Source organism: Nannospalax galili, unplaced genomic scaffold, assembly GCF_000622305.1.
Source record: "Nannospalax galili isolate Female #2095 unplaced genomic scaffold, S.galili_v1.0 scaffold940, whole genome shotgun sequence".
Lineage (NCBI taxonomy): Eukaryota > Metazoa > Chordata > Mammalia > Rodentia > Spalacidae > Nannospalax > Nannospalax galili.
In genome coordinates this window covers 1237692-1251402 of record NW_008346079.1, presented here as the reverse complement: position 1 = coordinate 1251402, position 13711 = coordinate 1237692, and the positions used below count along the sequence as shown (strand labels likewise).

General features: G+C 53.1%; 2 protein-coding genes across 5 annotated transcripts in view; one reads left to right on the top strand and one right to left on the bottom strand.

Moving 5' to 3' along the window:
• The window catches only part of Faxdc2 (fatty acid hydroxylase domain containing 2), a 24687-nt gene extending 16579 nt beyond the window's left edge, over positions 1-8108 (top strand). For all 3 annotated transcript variants that reach the window (XM_008842344.3, XM_017800414.2, XM_029567937.1), the window contains exons 6-9: positions 2068-2273; positions 2701-2806; positions 3115-3281; positions 4349-8108. In XM_008842344.3, the coding sequence (XP_008840566.1) occupies positions 2068-2273; positions 2701-2806; positions 3115-3281; positions 4349-4505 (636 nt within the window). In that variant the 3' untranslated portion in view covers positions 4506-8108. The remainder of the gene's footprint in view (positions 1-2067; positions 2274-2700; positions 2807-3114; positions 3282-4348) is intronic.
• The window catches only part of Larp1 (La ribonucleoprotein domain family member 1), a 59936-nt gene continuing 52981 nt past the window's right edge, over positions 6757-13711 (bottom strand). For both annotated transcript variants that reach the window (XM_029567935.1, XM_008842343.3), the window contains 3 exons: positions 12509-12618; positions 12277-12404; positions 6757-10084 (listed from right to left, as the gene is read on the bottom strand). In XM_029567935.1, coding sequence (XP_029423795.1) covers positions 9878-10084; positions 12277-12404; positions 12509-12618 — 445 coding nt within the window. In that variant the 3' untranslated portion in view covers positions 6757-9877. The remainder of the gene's footprint in view (positions 10085-12276; positions 12405-12508; positions 12619-13711) is intronic.

Genomic DNA, 13711 nt, shown 5'->3' with positions numbered 1-13711 from the left:
GAGACAGGGTCTCCCTGTAGCCCAGCTGGCCTGGAACTCACTATGTAGACCAGTCTGGCCTTGAACTCACAGAGATCCACCTGCCTCTGCCTCCACAGTGCTCGATTAAAAGCATGCACCACCATGCCTGGCTTTGCCTCTTCATAAAATATGATTCTGGGTCTGGAGAAATGGCTCAGTGTTTAAGAGCACTGGCTGCTCTTGCAGAGGATCTACGTTCGATTCCCAGCACTTACATGGCGGCTAGCAACCATCTATAACTTCAATTCCAGGGGATCCAATGCTCTCTTCTAACCTCCGTGGCATTGCATGACACGGGTATGCTTACACACATGCAGGGATACACTCATACACACAAAAATAAAATAAAAATACGTATGATTTTCAATTAAATGAAGGTAGTCCGAGACATTTTAAGACTTCACCTATCAATCCTTCAGCCATATCTGTAGCTCAACCTAAAGAACGGCAAACGAACGTCCGTCTTTTCGAATCTCTGAGCCCCAAGAGCTGCCCTGCAGGTTCTGCAGTCCAGAGTGTCATTGGCCCCTCCCCACCCCACCCGGCTCTCTCCTGAACCCCTCTGGAGGCTTCTCATCTCTCCATCCTCTAATGTCGAATCCCCTGGGGCCTCTTCCTCACCCTCATGTCTTCAGTGTTTAGTCTTATGGTTATGTCTTAGTTATGTCTTCGGTGCTGTGACTTTAAGTAACATCCATGTGCCACCCCAGAACTCTCACCTGAACCCAGGCTCAGCCAGTGCCTCCTGGACCTGAGATGGCACCAGGTGAGTTGCTTTTGCCAAGGTCTCCCTGTGTGCCTGGGCTGGCTTCAACCTGCTGCCATACTCCTTCCTGCCTCAGCCTCCTGAGCACTGGGCGACCAGGTGAGCTGCCGACCCACTGGGCTTCTTGCTCCCTCATTCCCCACAGCCCATCTTTCGAGAAACTCTACTGCCTATTTCCAGAACACCCAGAATCAGGGCCACACCCTGCTGCCCCCCTTCTCATCACCATCACCTTGTCTGTTTTCTGGCAGCTCTGACCCTGTTTCAGTCACGTCTCTCTGGTCTCTTCTCAGTGCGGAAGCCAGTGCCGCTGGGAGCCCTGCTTCCAGCTTTGCAACTGCCTCCTGTTCCCCGCAGGGCACTCCAGTGGCCTGCGAGGCCCCACATGGTCCGTCCTCCTGGCTGCCCATGCTCTCCTGCTTCTCACCCATTCCTCTCCGGTCACAGGGTGGTGGGGAGGTGCATGCCTCAAAGCCTTCACTAGTGTCTCCGGGCTTGCAGCCCGCCCGGTGCCAGGCAGGCTGGGCCTCCTCTGCACACCCGTTTGAATCTCACCACCCCAGCAAGGCCTACCTTGAACACCCTGTTGAACTCCCACAGTCCACTCACTCCTGACCTTTCTTTCTACCAAGATTCCTGTCACCTCACACATCCATCCTCTTACCTCTTCTTTCAGGTTGGCCTCCCCTGGGAACACTCTGGGTCAGGGTCTTTTTCACCGACTACGGCCTGTAGCTCGGCCTGTAGCTCACTCACGGTACCAGTTGAACGCAGACCACGAAGCAGCTGTGACTGTCCACGTGACCTCAGAGCAGGCTGCTCAATGCAGATGCTACTCCGATGGTCAGGCGTGAGCAGGTCCCCACCTCAGCTAAGAGAGTCCATACCCAGCCTGTCGCTCTACTTGGGGCCAGTCCAGTGAGGTTGAATACACGAGGACGAACTTCCTCCAGGAAAGGCTAGAGCGCTGCTCTGACTTCAGCCTGAGAGCTGGCAGCAAATGTTAGAGTGGGAATTCATGGGCCTTGGCCTGAGAAATAGGGGACCATGGGTGCTGTCTGCACAACAGGGAGGAGGCAGGCTGCTGGGGGCAGTTTCCAAAGACAGGCCAGGGAGGTACTGCTCACCTGCTGTGGCCAGCCCCAGGCTTTGGACAATGCTACCCATCACTGTCATTTCTAGAATCCCATTCTGAGCAAGCTGTGGTGGATGGGGCATGTCTTCCAGAAGGGAAAGACCTGCTTCTCACTGGCCCTCTCCCCGCCCCTCCCCATGGGCAGGTGGACCCCGTGAAGCTGTGCCAGTGTCTTCCCACAGTTCTCTTCAACCAGACCATCATCTCCATACCCATGCTGCTCCTCTCCTACCCCTTCTTCAAGTGGAGGGGAGAGCCCTGCGGCCGACAGCTTCCCACCTTCCACTGGTTCCTCGTGGAGCTGGCCGTCTTCACCCTTGTGGAGGAAGTCTTGTTCTACTACTCACACAGGTGAGCTCCCTGCACACGCACGTACAGCTGCCTCATTCTGCACACAGCAGGAGATCAGAGGCCACTGCAGTGGGACCAAAGCCCCCTGGCCTCAAACCCCACCAAACAGTTAACAGAGGCTCAACCACTTCTCCAGTTTGAGATAAATGGAATGCGAATGCCCAGTGAAGAAAGGCTTGCCCCATCTGGGTGGGAGGGAGAGAGCTAGCTTCTGTCCACTTTTTTACAAAGTCCCTTTTGGGCATCATCCCACTTCACGAACACTTAGGGTCGAGAGGCAGTGTCAGTCATGCCGACTCAAGGATCAAGGGCACGAGTGCCAGCTCCTCAGATGTGATCCCAGGTCCCACCTTTGCCTTCTGATGGTCTGCTCAGTGAGGGGTGAAGGGGAGCTGGCAGACTATCATCTATGGAATCATTTTCCCAGGCTGCTTCACCACCCAGCCCTGTACAAGAAGATTCACAAGAAACATCATGAATGGACTGCTCCCATTGGCGTGATCTCCACCTATGCCCACCCTATAGAGCACGTGGTGAGTGCCGCTCCCGGAGTCTAGGGTGGAGGCTGGGTTTCCTGCACTCCAACCAGATGGGCCTTTTCTTTCTGCTTCCTGTCGAAGTTGCCATCTGCGTCCACCAGTCACAGGTCAGGCTGTGCTCGGAACCTGATGTCTAATGTCCATACCGAATTTACTCTTTTCAACCCATTTGGGCTTTGTTGATAATGAAACTAAGGAGATCTGCCCCGAGCACCTGCTGGTCTAAGTCAAGGCTGTCTTCCTGCAGGGCCAAGTGGAACCCAATTGGCCCTTCCATCTCCTGGAATCACCCTGTTTTGCAGGCCTCCAACATGTTGCCGGTTATGGCAGGTCCCTTAGTGATGGGCTCTCATTTATCCTCCATCACGGTGTGGCTGTCCTTGGCCCTCATCATCACTACCATCTCCCACTGTGGTTACCACCTACCCTTCCTGCCTTCGCCAGAGTTCCATGACTACCACCACCTCAAGTAAGCCAACAGTACCCTCAAAGGCCTCACAGCAGACAGTGGTGTCTCTACCTGCAATATCAGCGAGGGGAGAGGGCTGGCTCTGGGGAGCACACTCGTGCTTTCTGGAAGCCCTAGTCTGGGAAGAATGTGAACATCACCAGACATGCTTGTTTAGCATACAGGCTCTTGGATTCCACTCCAAATCTGCCAGAACAAAGCAGGTATGGCAGCAAGGCCTGTCCCAAGGTGCCCTCAGGGGCATCTAAGCAAGCCTAGTTCTGCAATTTTTCACACTGCTGTACAGTAGAATCACATGGTTACAAAAGGGGTTGGGGGGCTGAAGAGATGTTCAGCAGTCAAGTGTTTGCTGTGGAAGTGTTAAGACTGGAGTTCAGATCCTGTACCCACATAATAGGCATAGTTCTGCACAATCCTGACCCCAGCATTGGGGGTAGGGGGTGGGGTAGGCGCAGACACAGGAGGACTGTTGGGACTTGGTGGCAGCTAACCTAGCCAAAAAGTGAGTTCCAGTCAAAAGAACGAGTGTTAGAGGAGGCCATACGATGCCTTCCCTGGCCCTGTGTTGTATAACAGGCATACACCCCAGCACATACACTGACTGCTTAAACACACAAAAAGGTTAGGAAGGGGACTTGCACACATGCTAGGCTCTCTACACAACCCAGGTTCAATCCACCAGTTCCAAAAACTGGTGGTGTGGAGACTCACAACTTTAATCCCAGCACCATGGAGGTTGTGGTAGGAGGACTACTGTTCCAGGTCAGCCTGGGCTAGAATTAAGACTTATTAACAACAAAACCAGTGAACAACCCTCCCCTTCTTCAGGTTCTGCTGTGGAGTGGCCCCAGGAAGGTGGGCTTTTAAGAATTCTCTTGGGCTGGGAGATAGCTCAGTTAAGAGCACATGCTGCTTTTCCAGAGGACCCAGCACATAACCAGGCAACTCCTGGTGTAGGTGGGCAGCATGTGGTGACAGGTGTGGGCAGAGGGGTGAGGAATGAGGAATACAGGAGACCTGTGCCTTCCTCCAGTCCTGGCCAGGCAACACTCCCCTCCCTCCTTCAGGTTCAACCAGTGCTATGGAGTGCTGGGGGTGCTGGACCACCTGCACGGGACGGACACAATGTTTAAGCAGACCAAGGCCTACGAAAGACACGTCCTCCTGCTGGGCTTCACCCCACTCTCTGAGAGCATCCCTGACCCTCCAAAGAAGATGGATTGAGAGGGCACTCACGCCGTCCAGGCTACCCTTTTAAAAGGGGATGTGGCCTGGTGCAGTGGCGCATGCCTTTAATCCCAGCACTTGGGAGGCAGACGCAGGTGATCTCTGTGCATTCAAGGTCTACATAGTGAGTTCCAGGACAGCTGGGGCTACAGGGAGACCCTGTCTCAAAAAGACCAAAATAAATAAATAAATAATAAATAAATAAATGGGAATGTGGCAACTGTCATGGCCGTGTCTGGCCACACACTCTAAGGATTGTAGCATTAGGGTACAGGGAAAGCCAGTGTCTTGTCAGACCAAGGCCAGGGGAGATCTGCCCCCCTCCACCCCCACCAACTGCCTTTATCCTTTTGTGGGACCCAGAGTTGGCTTAAGACACAGGAAGAGCTAGGTGCCCAGGCTGAGGCCAGCCCTGTGAATCCTGCCCCCCACCCCATCCCCTCTACCCTACAGAGCTCTTGTGCAGGATGGACAGTGAGAGCTGGCAGTGGGTCTGGAGGCTTCACAGCTCCGGGTGTAATGGCTTTTTCCTGGCCTAAGCTAAGACACCCCAGCAATCTCAGACCTCAGGCACCGACATGCCAGAGGCGTCTCCCATGTCCCACCTTCATATGAAGTCCAGTCCACTTATCCCATCCACAGACACAAGTCCTCCACAGACACACAGCTCAACATGAGGCACACCCCAACCACGGTGCCTCAGTCTGTGTGCTGAGGATTGCTCACCTGGGGGAGGACAAGTCACTGCCGGGATTGGCAGCCCTACTTGGCCGTTCTGAACCCAAACCAGAGGCTTCTTCCTCAAACGAAGAGCCACAGAAGACACGACCAAAAAGCAAAGCAGCTACAACAGGCCGCAACAGTGAGAACAGGACGCAACAGCTCCAACAGGCTGCAACAGTGAGCTCTTCCCAGGATCCTCAGCCTCTAAGTCAGAGCCAAAGCTGCCTGGACGGGAGCAAACCCCACCCTAGCCTCCCCTGGGCTCCCAGGAACCACCAGGAGACCACGCTTTGATCTGGAAGGCTGCCATTACCACGTGCTAAGTTGTACAGTTGTGCTGTCTTTGCATTTTCAGTTCACGTTCAGGCAAGAAAATTCCCGCTGTGACTTTTATAAAACACCTACACACAGCTGGGTACAGTGGTGTGCACTACAACCCCAGCTGCCCAGGGGTCTGCAGCAGGAAGATTACCTCAGCCCATGTCAGAGCCAGCCTGGGCAACATAGAAAGACCATCTTAAAAACACAACAAAGCTTCAACAGTCGGCATTGAGCTCTTTAGACACAACTGTGGGAAAGGATTCCTGCCTATGAACAGGCGCCAGAAGACCGGCCTAGCAAGCAACTGGGCACCTAGCAAGCAAGCAGGCAGCACTCTCCTGGCTTCCACAACCCCACCCTCATCTGGCCCAGGTGGCCTGCAGCCATTCCCCTCCTACAAATGAGTGTCTGAGAAAAGCCCACCTTCAGTGTACGTAGGAGACAGGGACGAGGACAGAGCACCTCCCCCTGCGGGCTTTGCACACCATGGTGCTGTTGGGGCCTCTGGACAGGACACCCTGCTCTAGCTTCTCTGGCATCCCCCACAATGGCTGTCAAGTTGATGAGTAAGGCTGAGGGTCTGAACTTCCCCACAAACAGGAGAGAGGCATGTAAATAAAGTCTCCATTCAACTCCAATCCATCCTGTCATCCGGGAGCTAAGGCTGTTCAGCTGCAGAGCCAGTGGCCTTCACAATCCTAGTAATGGATGAGGGTGAGCGAGGAGGACTGACTGACCTGGTGGTCTGCAGAATGGAGGCCACTTGGAGCTGAGTGGCTGCCCACCTGAAGGCCATCAGCTAGCGAGTGTCAGGTGGAAAACCGTTCAGACCACAGCTGCAGTTCTATAACTGCCGCGGTGGAGGCTCAGAGGGCTGGGCCTGCTGTGAGAGGAGGGTCAAGCCTTCTTCTTGCAAATGCCACACCCCAGCTGGGGAATGGAAAGTGAGACCATAGTGGGCAGGACCCCACAACCCCACCTGCTAGGGTGGTGCCATTTGTGGTTCCCAAACACAGAAGGTGAAAGTAGGTTTGAGGTACCTACAAGCACCAGCAGTCAGAGGGAGCCCTGCCTTGGGCAGACTCTCTCAAGAGCCCATAGCTGCCTCTTCTGAGCACCCCTGGGTGCATGCTGAGTGTGAGCTCCTCCATCTGGGCCCCTCTCACACCCAACAGTGGTGTCCCAGACGGGAGAGCAACCAGGGTTTTGTCTTTTCACATTTTTATTTTTATACATTTTTTTGTATTAAAAAGAAAAGCATAATTACCACAAATTACAAAGGACTAGGAGGCCTAGAGCACTGGGAACCACTTCAGCCTGGAACGCAGATTCTCAATATTAATGTTATGACACAAGCTCATTCAAGTATCTTACATTTCTTTGTCCTGTTGAATGTGATTTCCTAGCACATGGAAAGAACATGTACTACAAGCAGAAGGTGGACCCTTCTCTGCAAAGCTGATGACTTTCCTCTCCAGTGAGAAACCAGCTGGGAGTTCTCTTCTGCCTCTGCCATCACCGTGGCCGGAGGGGGGGGGGGCGGGGGAGACCCCCGGGGGGGGCCCTTTGATACGACAGGTACTTTGGGGCTCCCATCCAGGGGGGCCAGGTGATCCAGACCACTCTACCCAAGCCTTTGGCAACCTTCCCTTTGCCTTACCCTTGTCATTATGCTCTCTGCCCCCCTCCCAACCTGCAGGCCTCCGGAACAACTTACTTTTATAAATCAGTCATCAGAAGCGTGCGGGGGGGGGGGGGGCACCTACAAACAAAAACATGTAACTCGGACTTGGGGCTCAGCACCTGTGAGCCTTGGGTCCAGGCTGGAATGGGTCAGGCAGCCTCTTCTGGTAGCACATTTGTGCCCAGGCTCAGAGGGTGGAAAGACGATCCACCCCTCACCAGGACCCAGGTGCACGGACCAAGCCAGCACAGGCGGAGGATGAAGGCGGTTCAGCAGGCTGTCACTGTCTCAGGTCTTCAATCCCACGGGAAGATGGTGGGTGGGGAAGTGGCTGCCCTGGTGGCCCCTGCCCCTCCTGGCATACTTGTCACAGATACATCGGTCCTAAATTCAAGTGTCTTCAGAAAGTGAAGATGTAAACTACTCTTTGCAACATTAACTCCTAACATGTTACAAAAAAAAGGTGGGGGACCACCCTCCCCCAGCTCCTCAGCCTGTGTTGAGATGATACCCTTTCCTGCCCCAAAGGGGTTCCCTCCCAACCTCCCTCAAGGGGGTCTGAGAGGGTCAGAGATGACGGCAGCCCTAGCCTGGATAGTCTAGTCAGGAACCACCCTTCTCCCCACATTGGGCCCGCAGGTTGTGAGGTTCTGTGGTGCTGGATACAGTATGGGGCTGAGTGAGCAAACGGGGAAGGAAGGGAAGGAGACCAGAGCCCAGGAATCGGTGCACCACGGGGCAGCACCAGACTCAGGCAGGGGAAGGCCTCAGATCCTGTCAGCAGACCCTGCTCCTGTATGGTTTGAGACCACTGGGTCAGAGGAACAAACACTGGCTTCCCATGTACTAAACACCAGGTCAGAATGGGGCAGGGCAAGAGTTCAAAACAACAAGGTACCCAAGGACAGAGGGCAAGATGAGCCAGCCTGCGACACCATCTCCTCGGCCCAACCTTTGGGACGACAGAGCAGCCCAGTGACAAGGAGGGCCACAGAAAGTTCTGAGCTGACACCACACTGTTTGTGTACCGTGTGTCCGACGGGGGACGAGCATGCAGTCTTCCAGTCCGTGTGCTCCGCCCTTCATCACCCTCCCTCCGTTCCTTGATGCCAGCAGCCCCCAGCCAGTCCTCTGGCATGTGTAGGCCGGCTTGGCTGGAGAAGAGAAGTCAGGTACACTCTATGTCCACAGACCTTCCTGCCATGGCTTCACCAGTCGGCAGGCAGCATCCTCCAGGCCTCAGTTCCTCCTAACCCTTACTCCCAGGCAGGCAGCGTCTGTGAGAGGGTAGGCGGAGATGGCTTGCAGAGGGGGGGTGTAAGACGGAAGACCCCACCAGACCCTCGGAGAACAGCACCTTTCTCCACCTTGAGAGAGACAAACCTCTCTGAGGTCAGACGCAGATCCAAGCCGTGGCCAGTGGGTGTTCATTCTGCGTTGGGGAGATGCTCGGGCCAAGCGCAAACGTGTTGCAGACCAAAGCCCATCTGTTTTCCAACAGTCTGAAGCAAACTTGGCCTTGGGGCTCCAGGACTAGGACGAAGGGAGTCACGGCAGAACAGGCCTGGGTGAGGCGACAGCAAGCTGACGGACGGCAGAGGCGGTGGTGCAGACACAGCAGGAGTGTCGGGCGACTCCGGGGCAAGCCGCTCCCAACGCGCCTGCCTCCTCCAGGTGGAGGGCCTGTGCACGCAGCCCAGTCCAGAGAACAGTCTGGTCCGTCCAAGCCAGGCAGATCCCAAGCGGGTGGGTGCTTCAGCGGCTCCACCGAGGAAAACAGGCGTTTGGGCATTATTTCAGGTTCCCGCTCCACAATAAGGCAACTTTTAAAAAAATATTATTTCCAAGAACAAAACAGAAGAATTCCAAGGAGGGGAAAAGACATCACTTTCTACAGATTAGGTGGGGGCTTCCGATTTTTTGTTTTTTTTTGAATGGTTGATTTTGTCTTTTGTCCCAAGGATGGAAAGGTCAGAGAAAAAAAAAAATAAATCATCTTTCAATAGTCTCTTCTGGTTTGAGCAGCGTCTCTGGGCTGGGGCGAGGGACAGGGGTGGGGAGGGCGGCTGAGGCTCCCAACCCCACCCTGAGATCCTTTGGTTTCCTTCTCCCAGAGATGGCAGAAGGGCGTGGTTGGACAGCAGGGGACACGGTGGTGGCAGACCCCAGATCATCAGGGGGCTGGTGTTTCTGGGGCCCAGGGGCGCCCCCAGAACCTTCTGGTGGGCTGCATAGTTGGCTTGGGGGGAGCAGGAAGAGGCTGGGGAGACAGGGCTGTGGCCTACCAGCCGCAGGCAGGGCTGAAGAGTGATTTTGGTAATCCAGACAAACTATCAATAATTTAAAACTTGATATATATATATGTATATATATATATAAAAATCTCCCCCTTCCCCTCCCCCCCTTCAAAGCTAGGATGGAAGTCATGGAGACACAAGGGGGAAGGGGTCCATAGAGGCTCCTGCCCAGGGGCACCGCTAATAATAGCCCAAATGGTGTACACACTGCTACTTAGCGCAATGGCCCGTCCTAGTAACTCCAGGCCTGTCCCTTCTCTGTCCACTCTCCTGGGACTGGGCACCCCAATGGATCCTCACCCACCCCACCCCTTCTCCCCAAACCCCAGGGGGCTTCAGGACGTTCACTTTCCCATAGTCAGTGTGTCAGAGTGCTGGCTTGTCCATTTGGCATCTTCCCGGATGGCCTGGCCGGTAGGTGGCGTGGGGGGCTGGCTAACCCCGGGGGCAGGCCTGCTGGAAGACTGGGAGGGGCACCGCTTCCTGCCCTCACCGCTACCTCCTGCGATCGCTGTGTGTCGCTTGTGGTTGCCTTCCTCACCCATGGGGGGCTGCAACAGAGGAATCACAAGTAGTTAGAGACACCCCTTTCCAAGGCCAGCAATAGACTGCTCTTTCACTTCCACAAGAAGGAAATGGTTTTGGTCTCATAAATGAAGCAGGTCTCTTGGCCCAAAAGCACAGAATGCACTCACAGGTGCTGGTTGTCCCATCTTTTCATGTGGACATTGTTAAGGTTGAGACAGCCCCACCCCCTCACCAACAGGGTCTCAAGGACTTCTCATGCTCCTGAGAAAAAGGGAACCAAGCTGATAAGCGCCCTGGTCTTTTAAGTCAAGAGAAGCAGACTTTTCCCCACTGTTTGGCCAACACAGCAAGCTTCCCATTTGATCTCTAAAGAGAACAGGTTTTAACAGTCCCCACCCCCAACTTAAAAAAAGACATCTTTCCGCCTTCTACAGGAAGCAGAAGCCTCCCATTTTTAAAAAAGACCCCAGCTCACGATCTGGGCAGACATTTTCCCTGCCTGGGAGGCAAAATCTGTCCCATGTGTTCCTTTGCTAATAAACCCTATTTTGATGGAGTTTTATCTGTGTCCTGGTGCCTCCTCCTCCATTCGCTCATTCTCCAACTTTTTACCTATCAGATGGTGCCAAAACCGGTTCTTACTCAAGGGACCCACCTGGACTGCTCCAACGCCACTAACTTGGCTCTCAGGTACACTTCTCTTCTCTCTCCTCCTCTCCCCAGCCCTCTGCTTTGCTCTCACCTCTTTCTGGCTCTCCTCACTGTAAACACTCTGCCTTGCCTGCAGCTTCTCTTGACTTACTCTAAGGTCTATATTAATCTATCACCACAACAGATGAGGAAACTGACCAACAAAATAATTTGCACAAGGTCTCAAATCTGGTAACTGGCAAAGACAAGACTCAGGTCTATGCACCCTGAAGACTGGATTTTTATTCATACAAAATTTGTTTCCCTTCTATGAAGACAATCTCTTGTTTAGGAAGGAAAGGTATGCAGGTGCTCTGTGTGACTCAGCTCCACGGGACACTGACAATGCTTTCCTCCCTCTAGCCCTCATCAGGCCCACCAGCCAACAACTAGATGGATTCAGTCTGCCCTACTACTACTGAAAGCCCCACAACTTCAAGGACATTTACTTCCCTTTCTGGGTACCAGAGTCAAGCTGTGGGTCCAGCTCACCAGTCTGCCCACCACTTACTGGCTCTCTGTTCCTCCCAAAGAATGGGTTAGAACACGCTGGCCTCTATGTGGGGAGACCTGACCAGTGTTGTCACTCTCCTGCAGTGAGCATGAGCCTTAGTTTACTCACCTGTGTAGTGACAGTCCTGCCTACCCTTGTCACTGGGGGCTCAAGTCTGGCATAGCAAACATTTAGGGGCAGTTTTAAAGACTACCGTCACTTACTTATATCTGCCCCCGACTTAAAACTTCGACGAGAATGACAGATCTCTACTGCTCTATGGACTCTTAGCTAAGGCCCTCTCTCTGTTGTTATCGGTGTTTTTAATGCCCAGGGTCTTGCACAGGCTAAGCATGCACCTCATCACTGAGGTACACTCCCAGCCACTACAGCCTTCTTGAAGGAGAGCCTCTCACTATCTCTGGGACCCTGAAGTGCTTTCAGACAGAGACACATAGTATCTGTTGAGTCAACTGAACAGAAGATGAAATGTCCCCTTTGCTGGAGGTGGTGGGGCACCCCTTTAATCCCAGCACTTCAGAGGCAGAGGCAGGCAGATCTCTGTGAGAGCAAGGCCACCCTGGTCTACAAAGTGAGTTTCAGGCCAGTCAGGGTCTACAGAGAGACCCTGACTCAGCCAGCCAACCACCCAACCACCCAACCAACCAAAACACCTCCCTTGATATAGCCAGAATCAATACCTAGATCTACCACAGGGTGTCACTGCTGAGGCACCGTTCCAGAAGACGTAGGAAACGTTCATTGTTCCAGGAAACTTAACATTCATTTACAAACCTCTGACCTTTTCCAGAAAGAACAAGTCCATTTTGCACAGGTACCCAGCTGGTCCTGACACTAGTGGTGGTGAGCTGTGGGAGGTAAGGACAGGGGCAGGCCTCAAACCAACAACTCCATTTAGTGCCGGATGGCAACTCTCATCCTCTGCTTCAGAGGAGTCATGGACCAGAACCAGACACCTGATTCTCTGAGTTTTCTCTCTAGAGGATACACGGTAGAGAGGCTCTCACTCACATCCACTCGGAAGTCTTCTAGACGTCGGAATTTGCCGAGGTATTCTTGCAGTTTGGGGTCAATGTCCAAATTTTTGGCTTTGGAATATTTCAAGAAGGCCCAGAACTTCTCCAGTCCATAGAGTTGGCCTGTGAGGAAGAACGAGGAGAGCAGCTGTGCTGGGAAGCGAGGGATAGGGATCTGGGAAATAAAGAGAGGTCCCGAGGTCTGTGGAGGCCTGGCCGACTCTTACCTGCCTCATAGTCCTTCACGGTTTCCTCCTGGAAGTCCTTGAAAATGTCCAGCCGGAACTTCTTTTCCAGGCCATAACTGTAGTATCGAAAAAGGCACTCCAAACCGTATCTATGGGAGAACAGAGGCTGGCGAGTTCCACACAGTGGCCACTACAACACGGGGAGTATGCCAGCCTAGCACAGAGCATTGCGACAGTCAAGGCAATGCGTTATCCTGCACTGGACACATGGCGGGGGCACTGCAGGCTCTGCCCACCACACCCTGCACTCACACCCACCGCCCCTTCCACCTTTGCCCAGTGTCCCCAGCTGTGCTCTGCTCTAGGAACAGCAGAGTAGCTAACAGACCACACCCCACAAAGCCCTTCCAGAGAAACCTGCCCGTCCCTCATCTGCTCTAGGAATGTGCTTCCAAGAAGATAACCAGACAGATCAAACTGTCCACAGCAGCACTATTAAACAAAATATAAATGTCTAAGAACAGTGGATAGGAAAAAAAATACAGGAACCCTTCCAATTGGCCTACTTCATTAAAAATCACTGCAGACGCACTGAACAGTGCTCAGCACACTTCTTACATTTATCAGGTAGAAACTTCCACAGGGCTGTGCAGAGTGACCCACTGTGTTTTATGCTTTTTGGCAGAAGCCAGTACCGTCCTGTGTGCTGAGGTCACCTCCTTCCCTGCCCAGCCCTGACAGGGAGACACTCACTGGGTGGCACACAAGTAACACCCAGCAGAGGGGTGAAAAGCTGAGAGACTTTGGAGGCACAAGCACAGCAACGGGACATCTACATGTGTACCCCGAGTCTGGACACTGGGCTGGGTATGATGGCTCATGTCTTTAACCCCAGCACTGGGGAGGCAGAGATAAGCAGATCTCTGTGAGTTCAAGGACAGCATGGACCATTAGGAAGTTCCAGGCCAGTCACGGTTCTACAGTGAGACCCTGTCTATTGAAAAAAAAAAAGAATCAAACTAGATATCTATGGAAGTGTGATTTTAAACTTTATTTTGGCATAATATATATGATTTTTAAAATAAATCTTATAGAGATAGATACCTTATAGATATTCACAGATAATGTGACATCCAGGGTGTGTTTCAAAATAAGAGAAAGTGGTGTTGGGAATACACGAAATCAGACTGGTTATAAACTGCTAATTACTGAAGTTGAGTATTACATGGAGATTAATTATAT